Source organism: Cynocephalus volans, chromosome 5 (genome assembly GCF_027409185.1).
Source record: "Cynocephalus volans isolate mCynVol1 chromosome 5, mCynVol1.pri, whole genome shotgun sequence".
NCBI classification, from domain to species: domain Eukaryota; kingdom Metazoa; phylum Chordata; class Mammalia; order Dermoptera; family Cynocephalidae; genus Cynocephalus; species Cynocephalus volans.
The window spans coordinates 56,832,495-56,852,154 of NC_084464.1; the positions used below are offsets into that span (position 1 = coordinate 56,832,495).

Below are 19,660 nucleotides of genomic sequence, written 5' to 3' on the forward strand. Positions count from 1 at the left end.
CTCAGTGCACAGGAGAATGAAAGAATCAACTTTTAGAGCTGAAAGGGACCTCAGATATCATTTCATCCAATTCTTTTATTTCCAAGATCAAGAAACCCAAGCTTTCAGTCCAAAATAACAGAATGGCAGGAAGCAGAACCAAAAATCAAGTTTCTTGAACTCCACTGTATTGCTCTATTACTCAACAATTGGTGAATACCGAATAAATGCAAAGATGTATATGGATTTACATAACAAAATTATCTGTTGACCATGTGGTATGTACCAAACACCATGTGGATGTGGGCATTTCAGTCTTGGACCTCAAATCTCAGGAGAAAAGCATATACACACACACACACACACATATATATGTGTAATGTATATGTATATCCTGTATAAGTGTGTATAGTATATGTATCATACATACATACATATGAATATACATATGAAGTATATATACTCGACAATAAAATGGTACACATGTTCCCTTATAGGAAATAGCCAGCATGAGGACTTCTGTAACCATGTAACAAGGTAACCATTTTCAATTGGTTACTGTCCTATTGGCTTGAACCCAACTGAGGGAAGTCTGCACCAAGCTCAGAGAGCAGAGCCATGGCATGGGTGACCTTCGTCTTCCATCCCTGGCCTCTTTCTCCAGTTCCTTGTTGACCATCCTCCCCCATGTCACGAGGCCCTCACCAGCTCAGGGCATCAGATCCCACTCCTCTCCCCTCCTTGACTGACGTCTGATTGCACATTGGGAGGTGCTCCTCCACTCCAAAGTGCTCACTGGCCAGGCATTCCCAGTATGGAATGAGAGGTGCCTCGCCCTTGTGAGAGTGATTCTTGGAAAATGTTTTCTGAAGAGCATTAGGCCTAGATAAGTTTCATGTCGTCCTTTAGGGTGATCTAAAGTGGGAGAGGGACCACAGGGTCTAGTCCATGGTTTCTCACTAGCAGTGTCCTTACTATCCTGGGGGACGTAGAGAAGCTCCTGGGGTCTCGATAGGGCTGGAGGACCTGAGTTCCCTTCATCATCTACTCTGGAAGCTTCCCTGGCAACAGGTCTTGGTGGGGGCGTGGGTAAATGGCTTCCTCTCCCTTCTCTGTCTGAGCTTAGCTGGGACTCTCCCCTCATGTCCCACCCTTGAACTGAATCCCAGCTCCTTTCTTGCCATACTACAAACTTTTCTTAGTGCTCTGCCCCTAGTCTGCAGGTTCTGCCAGGACCCAGCTGTGCCTGCTATGTGAAGCTCCTGATTCCTCACCAGACCCTGAAAGGACTCAATAAACCACGGCCACATGGAAATGTGTATTTCAAGCACCTTAACTTTATCTTCAATTATTAATGTACATTAAAAGATTTTGGGGGTCAGTCAGATCTGTCCTTGAATCCCAACTCTGTCACCTTCCATGGGACCCTGAACAAAACACCTAACCTTTCAGAGCCCAGATTTCTCACCAGTAAACCATCATGATATACCAACTCCATGGCATTGTTGGAAAGGATTCGGGATACTGGATTAATTAGAGTGCCTAGCACAAGTCTAGTGCACAGTAGATGCTCAACAAATTGGACTTATTATAATGCCTTCTCCAGTATTGTTACCTTTGACGGTGCCAAGTGTCTCAGAACGATTCAGAAAGGCCCAGCATCAGCGCAGCTGGGCCCCCAAGGACTGAACTGCAGCCAGTGTTTCTGTTCTCAACCCTGACTTCAGTCTGCTGTGTGGCATTATAACAGCCTGGCAAGTCACCTTGTGCGCAATGAGAATTAAATCTCTTCCTTCCTCAAAAGATAAGAGTCTCATAAATGCTTCGACAACTGTATGGACACATAAGGAACTAAATATTCTAAGTGAATATGGGAAATAAGGTGGGGAAAAAGGAACACAGGCCTAGATGGAGTATCTTCAATATTGGGCAAAAGCAGTTGAACTTGACCTAGCAGATGGAGGGGAAAGTATGACAAAGATAGTATTCGGGGAAGAGTAAGGAGACAGTATCAAGCATCGTGGACAGGAGGTGAGAGAGGCTGCAGATAAGATGCCATCTCAGGGGATGATGAGATGATGTAGCGGCAGGAAACAAGGAAATAAATAACTTAGTTTCTGCAGTAGAGACTGGCTTGCTGTTCTCCAAACTTGCTTCCCCTTTCTCCTGGGAACACAGCTAGATGACACTTCCTAGCCTCCTTTGCACATAGGAATGGCCATTGGGTTGAATTTTGAACTATAGAAGTGGGTGGAAGTGATTTGGCCACTTGCAGGCAGGGATCATGCAAACCTCCCACATGGTCCTCCACCTTTGGTATTTCCCCTGCGCTGGCTGAATGCAGAGTCCAGCAGAGGAGGTGGCAGCCCTGGGGGTGGTAGAACCACAGGGTGGAAGAAGCCTGAGTGGGAAAGACCACTCAGCAAGCATTGTGTTGAGCTAGTATGTGAACAGCATGATGGGCTGTTGCTTTAGCAGTTGGCCTGTACTGACCAGTGCAATGCCTTACACCTGAACAGTGAAAACACTAGTCTACAAAAGGGGTTCGTGTTTCTTATTTTACTTGACCCTCATATTAATCCTGCCAGGCAGATCAGATCCCTGTTATACACAGGAAGTACCTGAATGAGGGAAGGTCACATAACATCCCCCACATGTCCCCTCTCCCAGAGTCCTAGGGGCAGGTCCCATCCAGAACACTTAATTCCCACCAGAAAAATCAGAGCCATTTGTGATAAAGGGCCACAACACATGGCTCTTTTGGTTTCTGAGGAAAATTCCAAAGACACTGTGGGTCCTAGATTTTATGCTATCAATATAAAATGCCACAGAACCCAAATGTGCACATGAATGAAAGGCAGGTGAGACTGCCCTCCCCTTCTCCTGCTGTGTCTACAGGACCTTTCTCACTGTCTGCCTGTAGTAGACCATTTCTGTTGCTTATAACAAAATACACAGAACTGGGTATCTTATAAAGAAAATGAAATTTATTACTTGCAGTTTCAGAGGCTAAGAAGTCCAAAGTCCAGGGAACACAGCTGGTGAAGGCTTTCTTTGGTGGTGACTTCAGTGACATCAGGGTATGACATTGAGAAAATGGTGGAGCAGAGAGAGCGAGAGACACTGACCTCCTCTTTTACTCTCCTTTTAAAGCCCTCCAAGCCACACCCCTGATCACCATTTTTAATTCATTCACTGCAGCATGGTCCCACAATCCAATCACCTCTTCAAGGCCCCACCTTTCAATTGCCATAACAGGATTTCCCACCCTGAACAGTTATAGTGGGGATTAAGTTTTGGGGGTACATTTAACCCAAGGCATAGCCTTAGGGAGCAGAGGCGTGCATGGAGGGAAGAGGAGACTTGGGCTGAATCAAGAAACCTCTATCTGTTGCCATGGCAACCTCCCAAATTGGATTTTTAAGAGATAGTAACTAGGACATGGTTTTCACTTCCTTTCCATGCTAGGTAATGGGTTCCCAGTTGGGCTCCATTCACTGCACGTCCTCCCCTCCTTCACCTTTTGTGTTATTTCTGATACCTGTTTCTTTTCCCCTTACCATAGAATAATGATAAAAAGAAGTGGAAAACATCATCTTAAGGTTCATAGAGGTTGATACAGGCGTAGGGTAATGTTAGGAAAAAGAAACACACTCTGAAGTATCTTTCCTATACTCTTCCTCAGCAACAATCAACACAGATTTCTTCTGTGACCAAATGCATGGAGATTTCTCCCCACTAGCAAGCAAGCCAGCAATTATCCGGTGAACACCAGCGGGTTGTCCTCCAATTCAGTTCTGATACTCAGATCCCACAGGGTGAGGGCTCAGTCCCCAAGACTGTCCCCACTTCAGATGCCGATCACGAGCCCAGGCCTCTGAAACTTCTGACTAACTTGCTATAAATCCAGGTTCCTACAACCCCCTCATTGGGTTGGATTAGTTTGCTAGAGCAGTTTACAGAACTCAGGGAAACACTTAAATTTACTGGTTTATTACAAAGGTTATTTTAAGATATGAGGAAATAGCCAGGTGAAAGATACATAAGGCAAGGTCTGAAAGGGGTTCCAAGCCCAGAAGCTTCCATTCCCATGGAGTTGGGGTGCACCATGCTTGAAGCACATGGATGAATTCAGCTGTCCAGAAGCCCCCTGTGCCCATCCTCGTGGGTCTTTTATGGGGACTTCACTGGACAGGCATGATTGAAGCATGCACACCGTGCAGAAACATAGTTGGACAGAAAGAGTATGATCTAATGCTAACAGCCTGGGTGGGAAAACCCAGCAAGGCCTGTTTGTTCAGGTTCTTCTTGGCCTCTCTGTGCACATTCCTTCCTCCTGGGCATGGGCAGAACCCTTTCTGGAATGGGGGTCTCATGACTTACAATCAGAAAAGGTAGGTCAGAGAATTTCTTGATGGCCTGCTCCAATGACCTGCGTTGGGGAAAAGGGATTTTAATTTCTATGGCTTGCCTCAGAGAGAAAAAGGAGCAGGTGAAAGGAAGGCAGAAGGAGGTCAGAGAGACAGACTTGGTTTTCTGAGGCCTGCTTCTAAGCCCTAAAGTGCCCCAACATTATAACAAAAGAACAGGGGTTATTGGAGTTATGAGCCAGGAACTGTGGATGAAAACCAATATATATATGTCATAATATCACACCAAACCTCTACCTACTGTGACCTATGGGGACTCAAGACACACCGTGAAGACCTCCCACTTCAAAATACCCCTCCTCAGCTGCAGCAGGGCCAGGTACACCATGTTTACATAATTAAGCACTTCCCTGTCTTTTAAAATATAATTGTTCCATAAGCAGGTAGGAACACACACAATCTTCTACATTTTGAATGAAAGCCCAAATCACTTAGCTTGCCATCAGAGATGCTTCATGATGCAACCTGCCACGGTCTGAATGTTTGTGTCCTCCCAAATACATGTGATGAGACCAAAGCCCCCAGGTGATGGTATTAGAAGATGGGGCCTTCAGAGGCGATTAGGTCATGAGGGTGGAGCCCTCATGAATGGGGTTAGTGCCCTCATAAAGGGCTGATGAGACCTGAGTTCTCCCCTTCTACCATGTGAGGGCACAGTGAGAAGACATCATCTATTAACTAGAAAGGGGTCCTCACCAGATACCAAATTTGCTGGTGCCTTGATCTTAAACTTCCCAACCTCCTGAACTGTGAGAAATAAACTTCTGTTGTTTATAAGCTACCAAGTTTATGGTACCTTTCAGAGCAGCCTGAGTGGATGAAGACAGAACCCTAACATGTATCTCCATCCACCTTTCCAGCATATCTTCACATTGTCTTTACCACAGCCAAGAGCAACTCTTGGTTCTTCTGGGACACATCCTAAGATGTTACATTTATTTCTTACCTCTTACTGCTTCATCGCCTTTACTAACTCCTCTTGTGCCTCGTTCCTCCCACTCAAATGGGCATTTCTTAAAGCACAGTCCTTATTTCTTTACTCCTTCTTCATGCTGCCTCTTCTGGGGAACTTATTTCCAACAGTAGTTCTAAGCATACATTCAAATCTACATCCCTAGTCCTGACTTTCCTCTGCTCCTCACTTCTGATTCTCCAGCACGCTAATGAAATCTGCAGTTGATTGACCTGCCAGCACTTCTAGAACCAGATTATTTTCATGGACAACAATTCCCTTCCTCGCACCTCTGTTTCTATCATAGATTCTTGCAGGGTTAGAGAGAACCCTCAGTCAGTTTATCTGCATTCAATCTTACAGCATCTCAGACCATAATGGTCAAGCCCATCAGTGACATCACCATTCCAAATATGGACACCATTCTCTCCAGAGGTGAACGTACCATGAAATAAGCACTGGTGTCCCCCATATATTTGCATGGGCTTCTTTCATGGTGTGTATCTGATTTTGTATTCACATCACTCTTCTGACTTTTCACAGCACACTCTGACTTTTAGCCCTAGTTTGGGCCTATATGGCCTCCTGACAGGACCACTGGAGTATCCTCCTCATTGGCCTCTGTCTTAGGGCTTTCATTTCAAAGAGGTCACAGTGAATGCCACCATGTTAGCAATGGCAAAAACAGAAGCAGCTCACATTCGAGCCCACTGCTCTTCCTTAAATCCATGTAGCAGATATCCCAAAATGCTAGACTGTGAATTTATCTAACCAGAAGAGTCACACTAGATGACCTCTAGAGGTTTTTCCAAATCAGAAATTCTATGATTTTATGATTGTTGATCCCATTTTGCAGAAGAGGAAAAGTGGCCCTAAAGGAAGTCACACAATAGTGTGTAGCAGAGTGGGTCCTGCAATCCAGGTCCTCTTTGAGTTCATTGATCTACCCACTACATCATGCAACCCAGCCTATGAACCTCTCTAAACATGGACCAAATTAATCTCCTACCCTGTGTAGACACTTTTGGTTACTCCCTATTACTTATAAGGGAGAGAAACCACTTACTCACCATTCAAGACCCCTCCCACTGTCGTTGGGTGACTTATTTTTTCTCTGTCTTCTGTCCAGCTGCTCCCCTCCCTATACCGTGCACTTCAGCCAACCCTGTATACCCATGGCCCTGAGTACCTTCACCTCATACCTTGGCTGGACCTGACGTAGTTGCCTACTCTTAGCCCTCTCTATGAATCCTGATCATTCTTCAAGGCACAACTCAGGTCCTACCTCCCCCCAAACTAGTCCTGGAGCCCTCATCTAGGCCACACTGGACCCTTCATCTGCACCCCTCATTTCCTTTCCCGTCACTCCTGTGGCACTGACTCGCATTTGCACTTACTCCTCAGCTGCTCGAGGGCCCCATCTTCTCCTTCGATCTCCCCTGCCTCCTGCTGCTTTCATGGAGCCTAGCACAGAATAGGTGCTCCATAAACATTTTTGTTAATTGGTTAATTCATTGATTGATTGTCTTCAGTCCCCGAGCTTCCTAAGTTCCTTATCTTACTAATATCTCCTTCATGTCCAGGTTTTAAAATCACTTGTCACTCCTATACTACAAAAAAAATTACAAAGGAAGAAAAGCAAATTACAAAGGAAAGGTCTAAAGCATTCCTTTCCTCCCTTCTCTAGCTCATTTGGGGTCAATCTGGGGTGATTTGTGCTAATAGGCATATTTTCCTCGGCCTCTTCCACCCTAAGTGCATGCTTCAAGTGGTGACTGGACTTCACCTTGCCCTTGGTGCTCCCCCGGGTGGGTCAGCCCTAGTACCCATGATCTGGGCCAGGGATTCTCAGTGTTTGATGAACCTGACAGTCACCCCATGGGCTCACCCCAATCTCCTAAATCTGAATCTCTGGGGACAGAGCCTGGGCAAGTACACATGAAGAAGATTTGCCATGACTTTTTCATGTCCCAAAGGCTGAGAACCACTGGCCTAGCCACTGTTTATCACAAGTGCTACAATAAATATAAATTCAAAGAGTCTTCCCACGGCAGCAGAACCAGAGGGTACTTCTAGAGGTTAACAACTCCATTTCATTTTACCAGGAAAGATTCATTCAGTTCTGACAGCAGACTATCTATCTTATTTATCCTTAAAGAATTTCACATCTCAGAATTAAAATACTCCTTGAAGGAAAATATGAGTTTCCAAAGCTGGTTGTCACTCAGGGAGCTGGCAGAGAAATTTCCCTGAGAGCTGGATCTGACCGCCTAGAATGCAACCAGTGTCAGAGCTGAGATGCCCTGAGTGGAGTGTGCCCTTTCACAGACCCACATCTTCAAGAAACTCATGCTTAACCACTTTGCTTCTTCACTATTTCTGGTTCTTCCAGCCCTGATGACAAAGGCAACTGAGAATGTCTTCTGGGTAATAGTTTTAATCAACACCAGATATTGAGACCCTACTATGTTTTTCCTTAATCCAGATATATAATATGTTTAAGTGTGTGCACATTTTGTAGGAGAGCACCTATGGCTATGCAGAGCTGGAAGGCTGTTGGGGAGGGAATGAAAAAAATCTTCAAAGAGAACCAGGGGTCCTCTTGGAACCAAAGGATCTAGACTCCAGAGCCTTTCTTCTCACCCAAGGGTCAAAGTTCTAGGCCCCCTTTAGGTAGGCCTGGGAGGCTCTCCCCACCCCAGAGCCCAATGACAGGAAAGGAACAAAGCCCTGAAATAACATCCCCATGGAGCTGAAAGGAGGTGCCTGTGCAGCTCCTCCTCCCCTAGGGTTTTGATACCCCTGGCCCCGCCACCAAGAGCCTTGGGGAAGCAGCTATGTGGGAGCTCCCTTGGATGAGGGAGTAATTGACAGGAGGAATCAACTTCCCTTGAGCTTGAAGAACTCAACTGTGGGACAGGGATCTGCACTCACACTGTGATCAGGCCAATCACATCACTTCAGACAGTGGCCTCTGGTGGCTTCCAGCTTGTGGAGCAGCGGCCCAGTCAGAGGCCATCAGATCCAGTGATAGTTGCACTGTGCTCCAGCTGCCACAAGTCTGCGTCCTGCTGCAGTGATGAGTTGAGAGCTGGTAGGACTGAGCCTTTGACTTCTTGTACACTTCAAAGGAGGGAAGCCCAAGGGCTTTGCTTTTACTAATTGGGCTACATAGAGCCTTTAGAGGAGGACTTACTTATACCCAGGTTCATACACATCTTGTTCAGTGCTCACGTGCACCCCATGCAATGTGTACTGCCATCATTAGTGTTGCACAGGTAAGCAAACTGTGGCCCAGAGAGGTCAAGCAGCCTGTCCTAGTCCACACAGCTGGTAAATCATAGCCTGACACCCAAAGTCTCACTTTTCTGCTGCAACTCCTGCCACCACTAGCATGGTCCCAGCACCAGGCAACTCATAAAGAACCAAGAATGAAAAGCTTTTGACCTAACTGGCTGTCTAAATTGATGGACTCTTTGCCCTGGGTGACACCACTGACAGTGGCTTCAGCATCTGCAGGCCCTCCATCATCACTCCCACCACCCTGCCATGGCACGTGAGATGTATACCATGCTTAGGGAATTTGCCTAAGGTAAGCAGGCAGCCAGTGGGCAGCTCTTGGCCATAGAGGAAACACCACGAGTTTTGATCCAGTCTGTTCTGGAACTCAGATGACCACACCATGGCTCATCATGACTTGACCTGAGTCCTGTACCACTGTCAGAGACTTTTGGGTCACTCAGTAAATGAAACAACTAGTCATTTCCATCACACAATTAGCAGGACTTTGTTTTATTTCCCCCACACTGAATTGATGATTATTTGACTAGACCGACCCCATGCGCTGATTGTTCTGGAGTCCTGTGAATAGAGTTTAATAGTCTGTCAGCATCTGTTAACTGAGTACGACTGGGTGCAAGCTCTCTATCAACAGCACTCCTGACCATGATACCCTGAGGCTGTTTGATGTTCTGCATATTAATCTGCATTAGCAAGGCCACCTATTTCAGCTGTGGCAGAAGCTGCCTGCTATTGGATCCATCTCTGATTATGACTCAGTGGCTCTCCACCAGGGCTGCACACTGGAGTCATCTGGGGTGGGTGTAAAAATACTGTTTCTGGGTCACACCCATAGAGACTCTGATGTAATTGGCCTGAGGAGCAGCCTGGCATTAGGAGTTTTAAAACTTCCCTAAATGATTTGAATATGTAGCCAAGGATGAGAACTACTGGTTTCTGTTGAAACCTGAGTCCCTGGCCCCAAGAGAAGTTTGTTGAGAATTTGTCCACCGTAGTCATTTCACTTTGGTGGCTTTCTCTATCTGGAGTCTAGAGGAGGGATTGCGAGTGGAGAAGGCAATACAAATGGGAGAGAATTTCTCATCTAATGTACTCAGCACATCCTATGTTTGTCTTTCCAAATTGCTTTCTGTCTTACTTTTACTTCCTTGCTCTTTTTTGCTTTCCGTAAACCACATTCTCTGCCATTATCAATTCTCTAACCTGTTATCTTCCCTTTATGATCAAAGTCCAAGGTATATATAATTTCATTTATTCTCAGAATATTCCTGCAAGTGAGGAAGGAGCTAAGCATTTGTTCCCTAAGGCAAATCAGGGACGTGCAGATCCCAATAGGTCCTATCTGTCATGGAACTCGTATCATTATTAAGTCAATGTGTTTGTAGCAGTTTTCAATTTACAAAGTGCTTTTGCCTATATGCTCCCATGGAATACTCACAGCAAGGCCATGGTGACAGTATTTTCATAACCAGAGCAACCATATGTCCTGATATGCCCCAAACCATCCCGGGTTACATTTGTTGTTCCAGCCTAATTATATGTAGCATCCCCTTTTACTCTCAGAAGTGTCTTGGTTTGGACAATAAATTATGTGGTTACCTTATTTATAACCACACTCTTGGTTTAAGAGGGGGCTGTTGAGGCTCATAAGAGTTAAATAATTTGTTCAGAGTCATCTAGCTAATTAGAGGCAGAGGCAAGACTTGAAATCAAGTCCTGTGTCTCCAAATCTCTGCTGCACCCACAGGTATTACAGAACATTAGAATCAGAGCTCATCTAATCTAACCTCTCTTCCTATAGAAGAAGAAATTAAAAATGTGGGGAATACAATGTCTTAAAAGGCACTGTTAGAATGTTCCTGGGAGAGAAAGACTCGGAGTACACAGCAAAGGTGGGAGGAGTCTACTTGACTGCATCCTAATGTGTTTATACACATTAGGAACATTAGTAAATTATAAATAATTGTCATAACAGCTGGCATTTGAGAGCCTAACTTGGCAAAATAACGTACAAGGACTGACATATGGGTGTTTGGAAAAGTGCAAAAAATTTAGAGTCTAAACTGCTAGACTTGAGGACTGGATCTGAATGCTATTTGCTGTCTACCTCTGGGCATTTCATGTACCCTCTCTGAGCATATGTGTTGTTCAGCCATAACATGGGATTAATCGTCATTCTTATTACCCTGGCTTGTTACAAAGAGAGCAAACTAGCTCACCAAGTGCTTGACCAGCATCATGTCTCACGAGGTCCCTCTGAGTCAGGTTTATGTGTTTTCTTCATTTTTCACATGAGTGAATCAATCCTCATAAACAAGGATACTGAGGATCAAATGAAAGAAGATATTTGAACGTGCTTCATAAGTCCTAAAATGCTGCTTATTATTATTATTATCAGCAGTTATAGTGGTAACAGATAATTGATGTGAAAGAGAATCACATGTCCTTAAAACTCACTGGGTGACCAAGGTTTAGAATGGTAGACCCAGTGGACAGACTGGGGTGAGGTCCTCTCAAGGGGCTGTTAAAAATGACCAACATCATGACTCTGACTGGGTGGGGCCTGCTCTGCCTGGAAGGCCTCACAGAAACCAACCTGCCCTGCCCTGCAGAAAGCACCTGTTACCTGATGCCATGAACAAGACCTTTCTTCTTATGGGAATCATATAGCTTAGAGAAACTTCAAACTTTGGAAAAGTCTGATTCTATAAATCAGGACATTGCTTCCCTGAAATGACACAGTTCAAGGTCTAGGCAGCATCTTTATTTCACAATATTTCCAGTCTTTACTTGTCCCTGTAAATGATGACAACCAACCACTAATTCAGAAAAACTGGAGGGGGTGTGGAGGTGTGGGGTATCAAAACCTTTTTCCTCTCTGTTTTTTTGTCCCCCGCCCACTGCCCCAATCAATCTGGCTTTGAGCTGGCCATAAAGGCCTACCCAGCTTTCATGGATTGCTTTTCTTTAGGGAAAAAAACAAGACAACAAAGGCATCTTAGAATTCTTTGGGGGCACTGGGAGCTGGGCAGTGAACTTTTTCTTAGAAATGGAGAAAATCTCCAAAGCTGCCAACATGAAATTCCAAAGGGGCAGGTAGAATTGGTATCCACGCCTAGTAGTGAGGCAAAGGGCTCCTTCGGTTCTAAGGAACCAATTTGTGTTTCAAATATCTTTCAGGAACTTGACACCTTGAAACTGTCTATTCCCAGGAAAGCTTAGCAAGTCCTAGAATAGCCTTCTTCAAGGACAGCAGCGAAACTCAAGGCTCTGTTAAAGCTCTGCCTATTCACTCTCTAGATTGCAAGACTGGATACTGGGGTTCAGAGCACCCCTAACTGGTCCAACACTGCCCAGCCTCAGAAGGTCTGCCAGAAGACCTGGAAATACTGCCCAAAGAGATCTCAGAAACCAAACAAGGGAACAGAGGGCTCCGTGGGGAGAAAACAGGCTGAAGAAAGCAAGTGTCACTAAATGACAGGTGTAATTTTGAAAAATAAACACAAAGAATGTGAAAACCAGCAGAAGAAATTCAACAAATCTTCACAGTAGGCTGGGACAACTGTGACAGATCACTTCCCAAGTGTAAAATAAGTCACAACTGATTTTATACTTTTTAGGAGTCAAAAGGTACCAAAAACTGAAAGATATTGTTATCAAGGCTTATAAAGACCTTATACTTTTGCAAAAATCTATTTAATTAGCTATAGATTAAGGATAGTTCGAGCAAAATAACACTTTTCCCATTTCAGGGAATATACATGCCTTTTATAAATTCAGCCAGGAGGCCCCTGACAGGCATCAAAGACTGTTCTCTTCTCAGCTATCTGCATATTTCTAGGGAAACTTTGCATTCGAAGGTTTCTTCCCCCTTTGTGAAAGGTGCTCGGGCAGCCTACCGGCTCCCCCTCCCCCAAGTCCTGGCGACTCTTTCTGCTGCGTCCTGGAGGCAATTCTCCTGTGGCCTCAGGTTTCCTGGCTTCTGCAGTGTCGGCACCAAAGACTGATCAAATGTTTCTTTCTCATTACCCCAGCGAACCGGGAAACGCTGCCTTGGCCTCCATCCTTCCTCCTACAGGTCGCAAATGAAGTACAGCAGCTTTGACGCTTGGCTGTTCCTGCCCAGGGAGTGAGCCAGGCGGCTTCATTTAATTTTGCCGGATTCTCCTTCCCAGTCTGCGTTGGGTTGACCAGGAGGTTTTCCCTAATACCAAACGCTTAACGTTTCCTGATGCATAATCATGAGCACGACAATTGTAATAAAGTCAGGGAATGGGGTGTTTGTTTTCTGCTTTACAAGTCACAAAGCAAGAAAACACCTTTGTTTCCTTTGCTTTTATTTTAGTAGCCCTGAGTAAGAGAGATGGGGGATTTTAAGAGATGTTATTTTGCTTTGCCAAAGATAATTATATCAATAATGTTTTCTTATCTCTCCCTTTCCTCCCCTCCATTTTAAAAGAAAGGTTCACGGGTCCAGCTAGGTCCCTGTCATCTCCCTGTACCTGGAGGTGTCTTTCCGGACCGGCCAAAACCGCGCCGGGACAGGGCTCCGGACCCGCAGCGGCGACCGCAGACCGTGAGGAGCGTTGACAAACTGCCGGCCAACTCTTCAAGCAGACAGCCACCTATCAGATCGTACCTGACTCCCTTCCGTCCATGGGCCCCGAAGCGAGGGGCTGGCCTGCGGAAAGCCCACCCAGGGGACCGCGAGGGCCCCCCTGGGGAGAATCCAGAGTCCCAGCCGATCGCGCCCTGTCACTTGCGCCCGCGCCCCAGTGAGCCCTGCCGGAGGAGCGACAGGTGCAGCGGGCGCCCAGACGCCGACCTACCTTCACGAAGAGCTCGATCTCGGGGTCCCTGTCGTCCCCGTTAGCTGTCGCCGGGTCCGTCATGCCGTCTGCGCCTGGGGCCACGGTCCCGGGCCGGGGAGGCGCCACCTCTGCGGCGCCCGGGCTAGCGCTCTGCGCTCCTGATCCTACCCAGCGGGGCCCCTCTTCAAGGCAGTGTTTAATTTCTTTTTTTTCTTTAAACCATCTATTTCTCCAGCCGGAGCAGCGGTGTCTGAGAGGCCGGTGTCCCAGGTGATCACATGAAAAGGAGAGAAGCTACGAAGGGGCAGGGTGCAAGGGGAAAAGGCGGGTAAGAGATGACAACAGGTCCTGGAAGCAACAAGTGCCGGGCTGCCAGAAGGTGTCACAGGATCCGTAACTGTCAGCGATCCCGCCGCCAACGCGCCCAAAATAGCCAGCGGCCACGGGGCGGGGTCAGCCCGGGCGGGGACTGGGGATGCGGGGGACACCCTGGAGCTCCGGCCTTCGCTCGGCCCTGGTCCCCGCCCTACGATCCCGCAGGGCGGGAGGCGCGGACAGAGCTGGCTCAGGCACAGCCACCACGACCAAGAGGACGTCGGGGGTGGGGGAGGGGGCATAAAAAAAGGAGGGAGTCAAGGAGAAGAGGAAGAGGAGGAGGAAGAGGGAAGAGAGGAGAAGAGAGGAGAGGAGAGCAGAGGAGAGCAGAGGAGAGGGTGTTCAGAGCAGGGATGAGCGGTGGGGAATGGGGGAGGGAAGGAAGGGACCCCGAAAACAGGGCATTTGCCCTCCTCCTCGTGCTGAGCAAGCAGAGCACGACACCCGGAGGGGCAGGCGGGGTGGCCTAAGGTCGCGGTGTGAACCTACCGGCTCAGGTGGCCGGAGCCCAGCATCCGTGTCTCTCACCCTTCTGGGTTTTCTTCTTTTCTTCCCCTTACTTTCATTTTCTTTTGCTTTCTATTCTTTCCTCTTTTTTTCCTATTCTTATTTCATTTCAGTTTTTCTTTTTGTTTTTTATTGAAGTATGATACACATATAGAAAAACTGCTCATATTCTAGGTGTACAGTTTAATGAATTTTCACCATCTGAACCCACCCGTGTAAGTAGCACCAGATGAAGGAAGGAAAGGTTAGCTCCACCCGCAAAAGCTCCTCCTGCTCTCTCCTCTCCACTTCTCCTCTCTCTTCACCCCCGTCCCCCACCAGGGTAACCGTTACCCTGACTTGTAACCACACATCTTGATGTCTGGCTTCTTTTGCTCATCGCTGTGCTGGTGAGATTCATCCATTGTGCTCTGTGTAGTTGTAGATCATCTATTTTCATTGCCACAAGTTATCTACCCATTCTTTTATTGATGGACATTTGCATAGTTTCCTGTTAATGACTACCATGGATATTTCTGCTGTGAGCATTCTATCAAACATGCTTTGCATGAATCCATGGATACTTTCTCTTAGATGTATACTTAAGAGTGGAATTGCTGAGTCATAGAGTATGAGAACGGTTTTCTTGATAAACATATGGTTTTCTTAAGTGATTGTACCAATATACATTCCCACTCTTCATTTCTTCTAAAAATATTTATTAAGTCTTTAGCACTCAGCATCTGGTCAACTACACTTTATTTCCTTTGCCTTCTCATTAGTTAATCCCGCTTGTTTTCTGTCTTGCCTTACTTATAAATACATGTATTTGTTTCACAGCTTCATAAGAAAAAATTAATTGCTTAATAAGAAAAATAAGTTACAGTACTTATTATGTGCCAGGCAAAAATGCTAAGCACTTTACATGTCTTAACTTGTTTAATCTTTACAAGTAGTGCTATAATCCCACTTTTACAAGTGGAGAAACTGAGGCATAGAATATATAAGTAACTGACCATTTCCTAGTCATCCAGCTGGGAGATGGTGAAGTCAGGATTTGAACCCAGACAGATTGAGCCTGTGCTCCCAACTACTCTACCAACTGCTTCTCTCAAACTTAGTGCACACTGCATAAGTTGTTTGGGGGGAAAAAAGACACAGTCCCTGTCTTAATATGGATGAAAATTCATTTCAGGTTAATAGTCACATGAAAGGAAAACTAATACTGCCATATGAATTGAGCAGATGGATGGATTATATAAACTGGCATGTAGAGAGACTATTTACCATGGTTGTAGTGGGGAGAGGAAAAGGCTTCATGGAGCAAAAGGTACTTCGGCTGAACCTTCCTGAATGGTCAGGCATTTGATAGGCAGAGAGGAGGGCAGGGTACCCTGACCACCCTCTATAGCAGGCTGTTTCCCCACAGACCTCAGGTGCAAATGTTTCCTTCTCACTGAAGAAAGCAGTCATCACGTCCAACTAATCCTCTTGGTACACTATAGCTTAATAAAGGTGAAGTTTATGCTCCTCTCCTCCATGGTTTCAGGCTTACATCACCAAAGCCCTGAGAGAGTCACCTTCACAGCTGTACATTCCGAGCCAATGACTACATACTCTAGGGAAGGACCAAGGTTATAGAGGGGGGCTGGTGCCTTCACTGCATAATGCAGAGACTCATTGCTTTCCTGCACTGAAGTGTGGACAATATTTTTAATAGCAATGTGATAGAAGTGAATAAAATTATATGCATAAAATGCCTCTGAAGTTTTTTTTTTTAATAAAAAAATGTTTTCCACGCATTTTAGATCATTTCTTTGGCTATGATTTAAATAATGTGTGGTATGACCTCCTTTTCCTTAATCCCAAATCTGGAAGGGTTAATTTTCGTTTTATCTTCTCCAAATATCTACTTCTTATTAAAAAATGAGACAGTTGCCTTTTAATCACAATTTCTAGAAAATACCTCTGATTTGGACATCCTGCAGATACCGATAGTTTTGATATTACAAACCTTTGTATTGAAAAAAAAAAAGTTTGCTTTGGTACTATTTCTGTGTCCACTTCCAGTTTTTAATTCCATATTATGCTTTGGCTCAAGATAAAATACTTTATTTTTATTTTGTACCCTTTAATGTCAAAGCATATTGGTTAGAGTCAATTCTAGTTTTGTCCAGAGAAAAACAATATACTTCTAATTATATCCCATAGTTTTACAAACTTGGTGCAAGTTTTGAACACATATTTATCAGGAAAGCCCTTGAAAAACATATTCAATGTTCATTTTGGCAGCACATATACTAAAATTGGAACTATACAGAGAAGATTAGCATGGTTCTGATGAAAGGATTACATGCAAATCTGTGTAACATCCGTATTTTCGTATGACTGTTGAAAGCAAAAATTATAAGAAGTCTGATGTAGTTTTAAATGTATTTAGATTCAATAACATGACAGCTGCAACATAAAGGGTGAAGAGTAAAGGGATTTATATAGTTGTAAAGTTTACATACCTCACTTGAAATGGTAAACTATTAACTTTATGTAGACTGAGAAAAGTTAGATATGTATATTGTAACCCCTAAAGAAGCAACTATATGAGTTATACAAAGAGATATAATTAAAAAGCCAAAGATAAAATAGAATGGCAAGAAATATTCAAATAATCTAAAAGGCTGGAAAGGGGAGAACAAATAAAATTAACAGAAAACTAATAATAAAATGGTACCTAAATCCACCTATATGAATACTTACTCTGAATATAAATGATCTAAATGCATCAATTAAAAGCTGGAGATTGTTGGCTTGAATTTTTTAAAAAAAGACCCACCTATATGCTGTTATAGATCTCACTTTAAACATAATGATACTAATAAATTAAAAGTAAAAGGATGAGAAAGCTAACCCTGCCATGCAAAAATTAAACCAAAGAAAGCTGTGTTAATACCAGACAAAATAGACTTCAGAACAAAGAAATTATCAGGGATAAAGAGGGATATTACATAATAATGAGTCAACTTACTGAGAAGATATAACAACCTTGAATGTGTATATACCTAATAACAGAGCTTCAATATAGATGGAGCAAAAGTTGGTGGAACTGAAAGGAGAGACAAATACACAGCAGTAGATAGAGACTTCAATTCTCCTCTCAGTAATTGACAGTATAAATAGACAAAAAATCATCAAGAATATAGAAGATGTAAACAACACTATCAATAACTTTGATCTAATTACCTTAACCTAATTTATAGAGTATCCCAACCCGAAAAACAAAAGAATACACATTATTATCAAGTGTGCATGGAACTTTCACCAAAACAGACTATATTCTGGGCCACAGAACAAGCTTTATGAAATCATACAAAGAATGAAATCATATAAAGTATGTTCTCTGGCCTGAACATACTGATTCTGATGTAACTGATCTGCATAAATTAGGTCAGTGACAGAAAGATATCTGGAAAACCTCTATATATTTGGAAATTAGGCAACACACATTAAAAAATGCATTAATGAACAAGGAATTTGCAAAGATAACTAGAAAATGTTCTGAAGTGAATGCAAACCAACATACAAGGGTACTTCAAAACGTTAGCAAAAAAATAGAATTAAAAGATAAGAATCTTTCCATGGACTTTTTGAAGTACCTTCACACAATATATCAAAATTTGTGGGATGCAGCTGAAGTCGTGCCTAAAGGGAAATTTATACATGAAACACTTACTTTAAAAAAGGTTAAAGGTCTCATATCAGTAACTAAGCTTCCACCTTAAGAAACTAGAAAAAGAACAGCCAGCTAAACCCAAATTGAGCAGAAAAAATAAAATAATAAATGAAAAACAAAAATTAATAAATTTGAAAAAATAAAAAACAATGGAGAAAATCAATGAAACCAGAAGCAGGTTTTGTAGAAGATCAATAAAATTGGTAAACTTCTAGCTATATTTACCAAGTGAAAAAGAGAAAAGATATATGTTACCCATATCAGGTGCAAAAGATGGGATAACACTGCAAACCCCACAGACATAAAAAGATAATAAGGGAATATTACGAACAACTCTTTGCACATAATTATGCTACTTAGATAAAATGGACCAAATCTTGAAAGACACAAAGTAATAAAACTCACTCAAGAAGAAGTAGATAACCTGAATAGTCCTATATTTACTAAAGATATTAAATTCATGGTTGAAAACCCTTCAAAGAAAGAAAACTCCAGACCTAGATGTTTTCATTAATGAATTCTATCAAACATTTTAAGAAAGAATAACATTAATTCTATACAATCTTCCAGAAATGAGAAGAGGAGGAAACAAAGAATTTACATCCAGGATTTGTAAGGAATTTTCACAACTCAAAAGAAGAAAACAAAAACCTAACTAAAAATAAATAAATAAATAAATAAAATTGGCAAATGAACAGAATAGACACTTTGCCAAAGAAGATATGGCAATGGCAAATAAGCACATGAAAGTACGCTCAACATCATTCAGTAGAGAAATGCAAATTAAAAGAGAGATACCATAATATACCTATCAAAGTAGTTAAAATGTGCACTCATGGCAATCCCATGTGCTAGCAAGAATGAGGAGCAACGGGAACTATCATATATCATTGGTAGGAATGCAAAATGGTACAGTTATTCTGGACAACAGTTTGGCAATTTCACATAAAGCCAAACATACACTTTTCATATGGCCCAATTACCAAATCCTGGGTATTATCTCAGAGAAATAAAAACTTATGTTCACACAACATAATTATTCCTAATTGCCCAAAATTGGAAACAACCCAAATACCCCTGGGAACAAATAAACAAACTGATAGATCCACGCAATGGTATACCACTTAGCAATAAAAAAGAATAAACTATTAGTAGGTGCAAAACATAGATAAATCTCAAATGTATAATACCAAGTGAAAGAAGCCCAGTCTTAAAAGGTTACATACTGTACAGTTTTATCTATATGAAAAGAAAAATTTGTAGGGATGGAGAGAAGATCAGTGGCTGCCAGAAGCTGGGGTAGGGGTGGTTGACTAGAAAGAGGCAGCAGTAGGGAGGTTTTTCATTTGATAGACCTGTTTTGCATCCTGTTTGCGGTGGTGGTTACATACATCTCTGAATGTGTTAAAACGTATAGAGCTGCATACCAAAAATGTGAATTTTCTGTACGTAAATTTAAAAAATGATCAAAATGCTTAAACAATTTCAAAAGAGAGAAAGCTACCAGGTTCTATTTCCACATCCGTTTTCCACAAATTCTGTGCTGTAAATCCCAAACATCAGATCTCATCTTACCATCAAATTCAGAAATGTAGTTCTC

General features: G+C 43.3%; 1 protein-coding gene and 1 non-coding gene across 3 annotated transcripts in view; one reads left to right on the plus strand and one right to left on the minus strand.

The window, feature by feature from the left end:
• The window catches only part of CLIC5 (chloride intracellular channel 5), a 157,800-nt gene that overhangs the window by 89,548 nt on the left and 48,592 nt on the right, over positions 1-19,660 (minus strand). The window contains exon 1 of one of the 2 annotated variants that reach the window (XM_063096461.1): positions 13,491-13,877. The exons of the other annotated variant lie outside the window; for it this stretch is intronic. Coding sequence (XP_062952531.1) covers positions 13,491-13,553 — 63 coding nt within the window. The 5' untranslated portion in view covers positions 13,554-13,877. Of the gene's footprint in view, positions 1-13,490; positions 13,878-19,660 lie in introns of those variants that run through there. 2 annotated transcript variants of the gene reach the window in all.
• Positions 16,612-16,716, plus strand: LOC134379347 (U6 spliceosomal RNA). Its single transcript, XR_010023748.1, has one exon. It is a non-coding gene; the product is annotated as a U6 spliceosomal RNA (small nuclear RNA).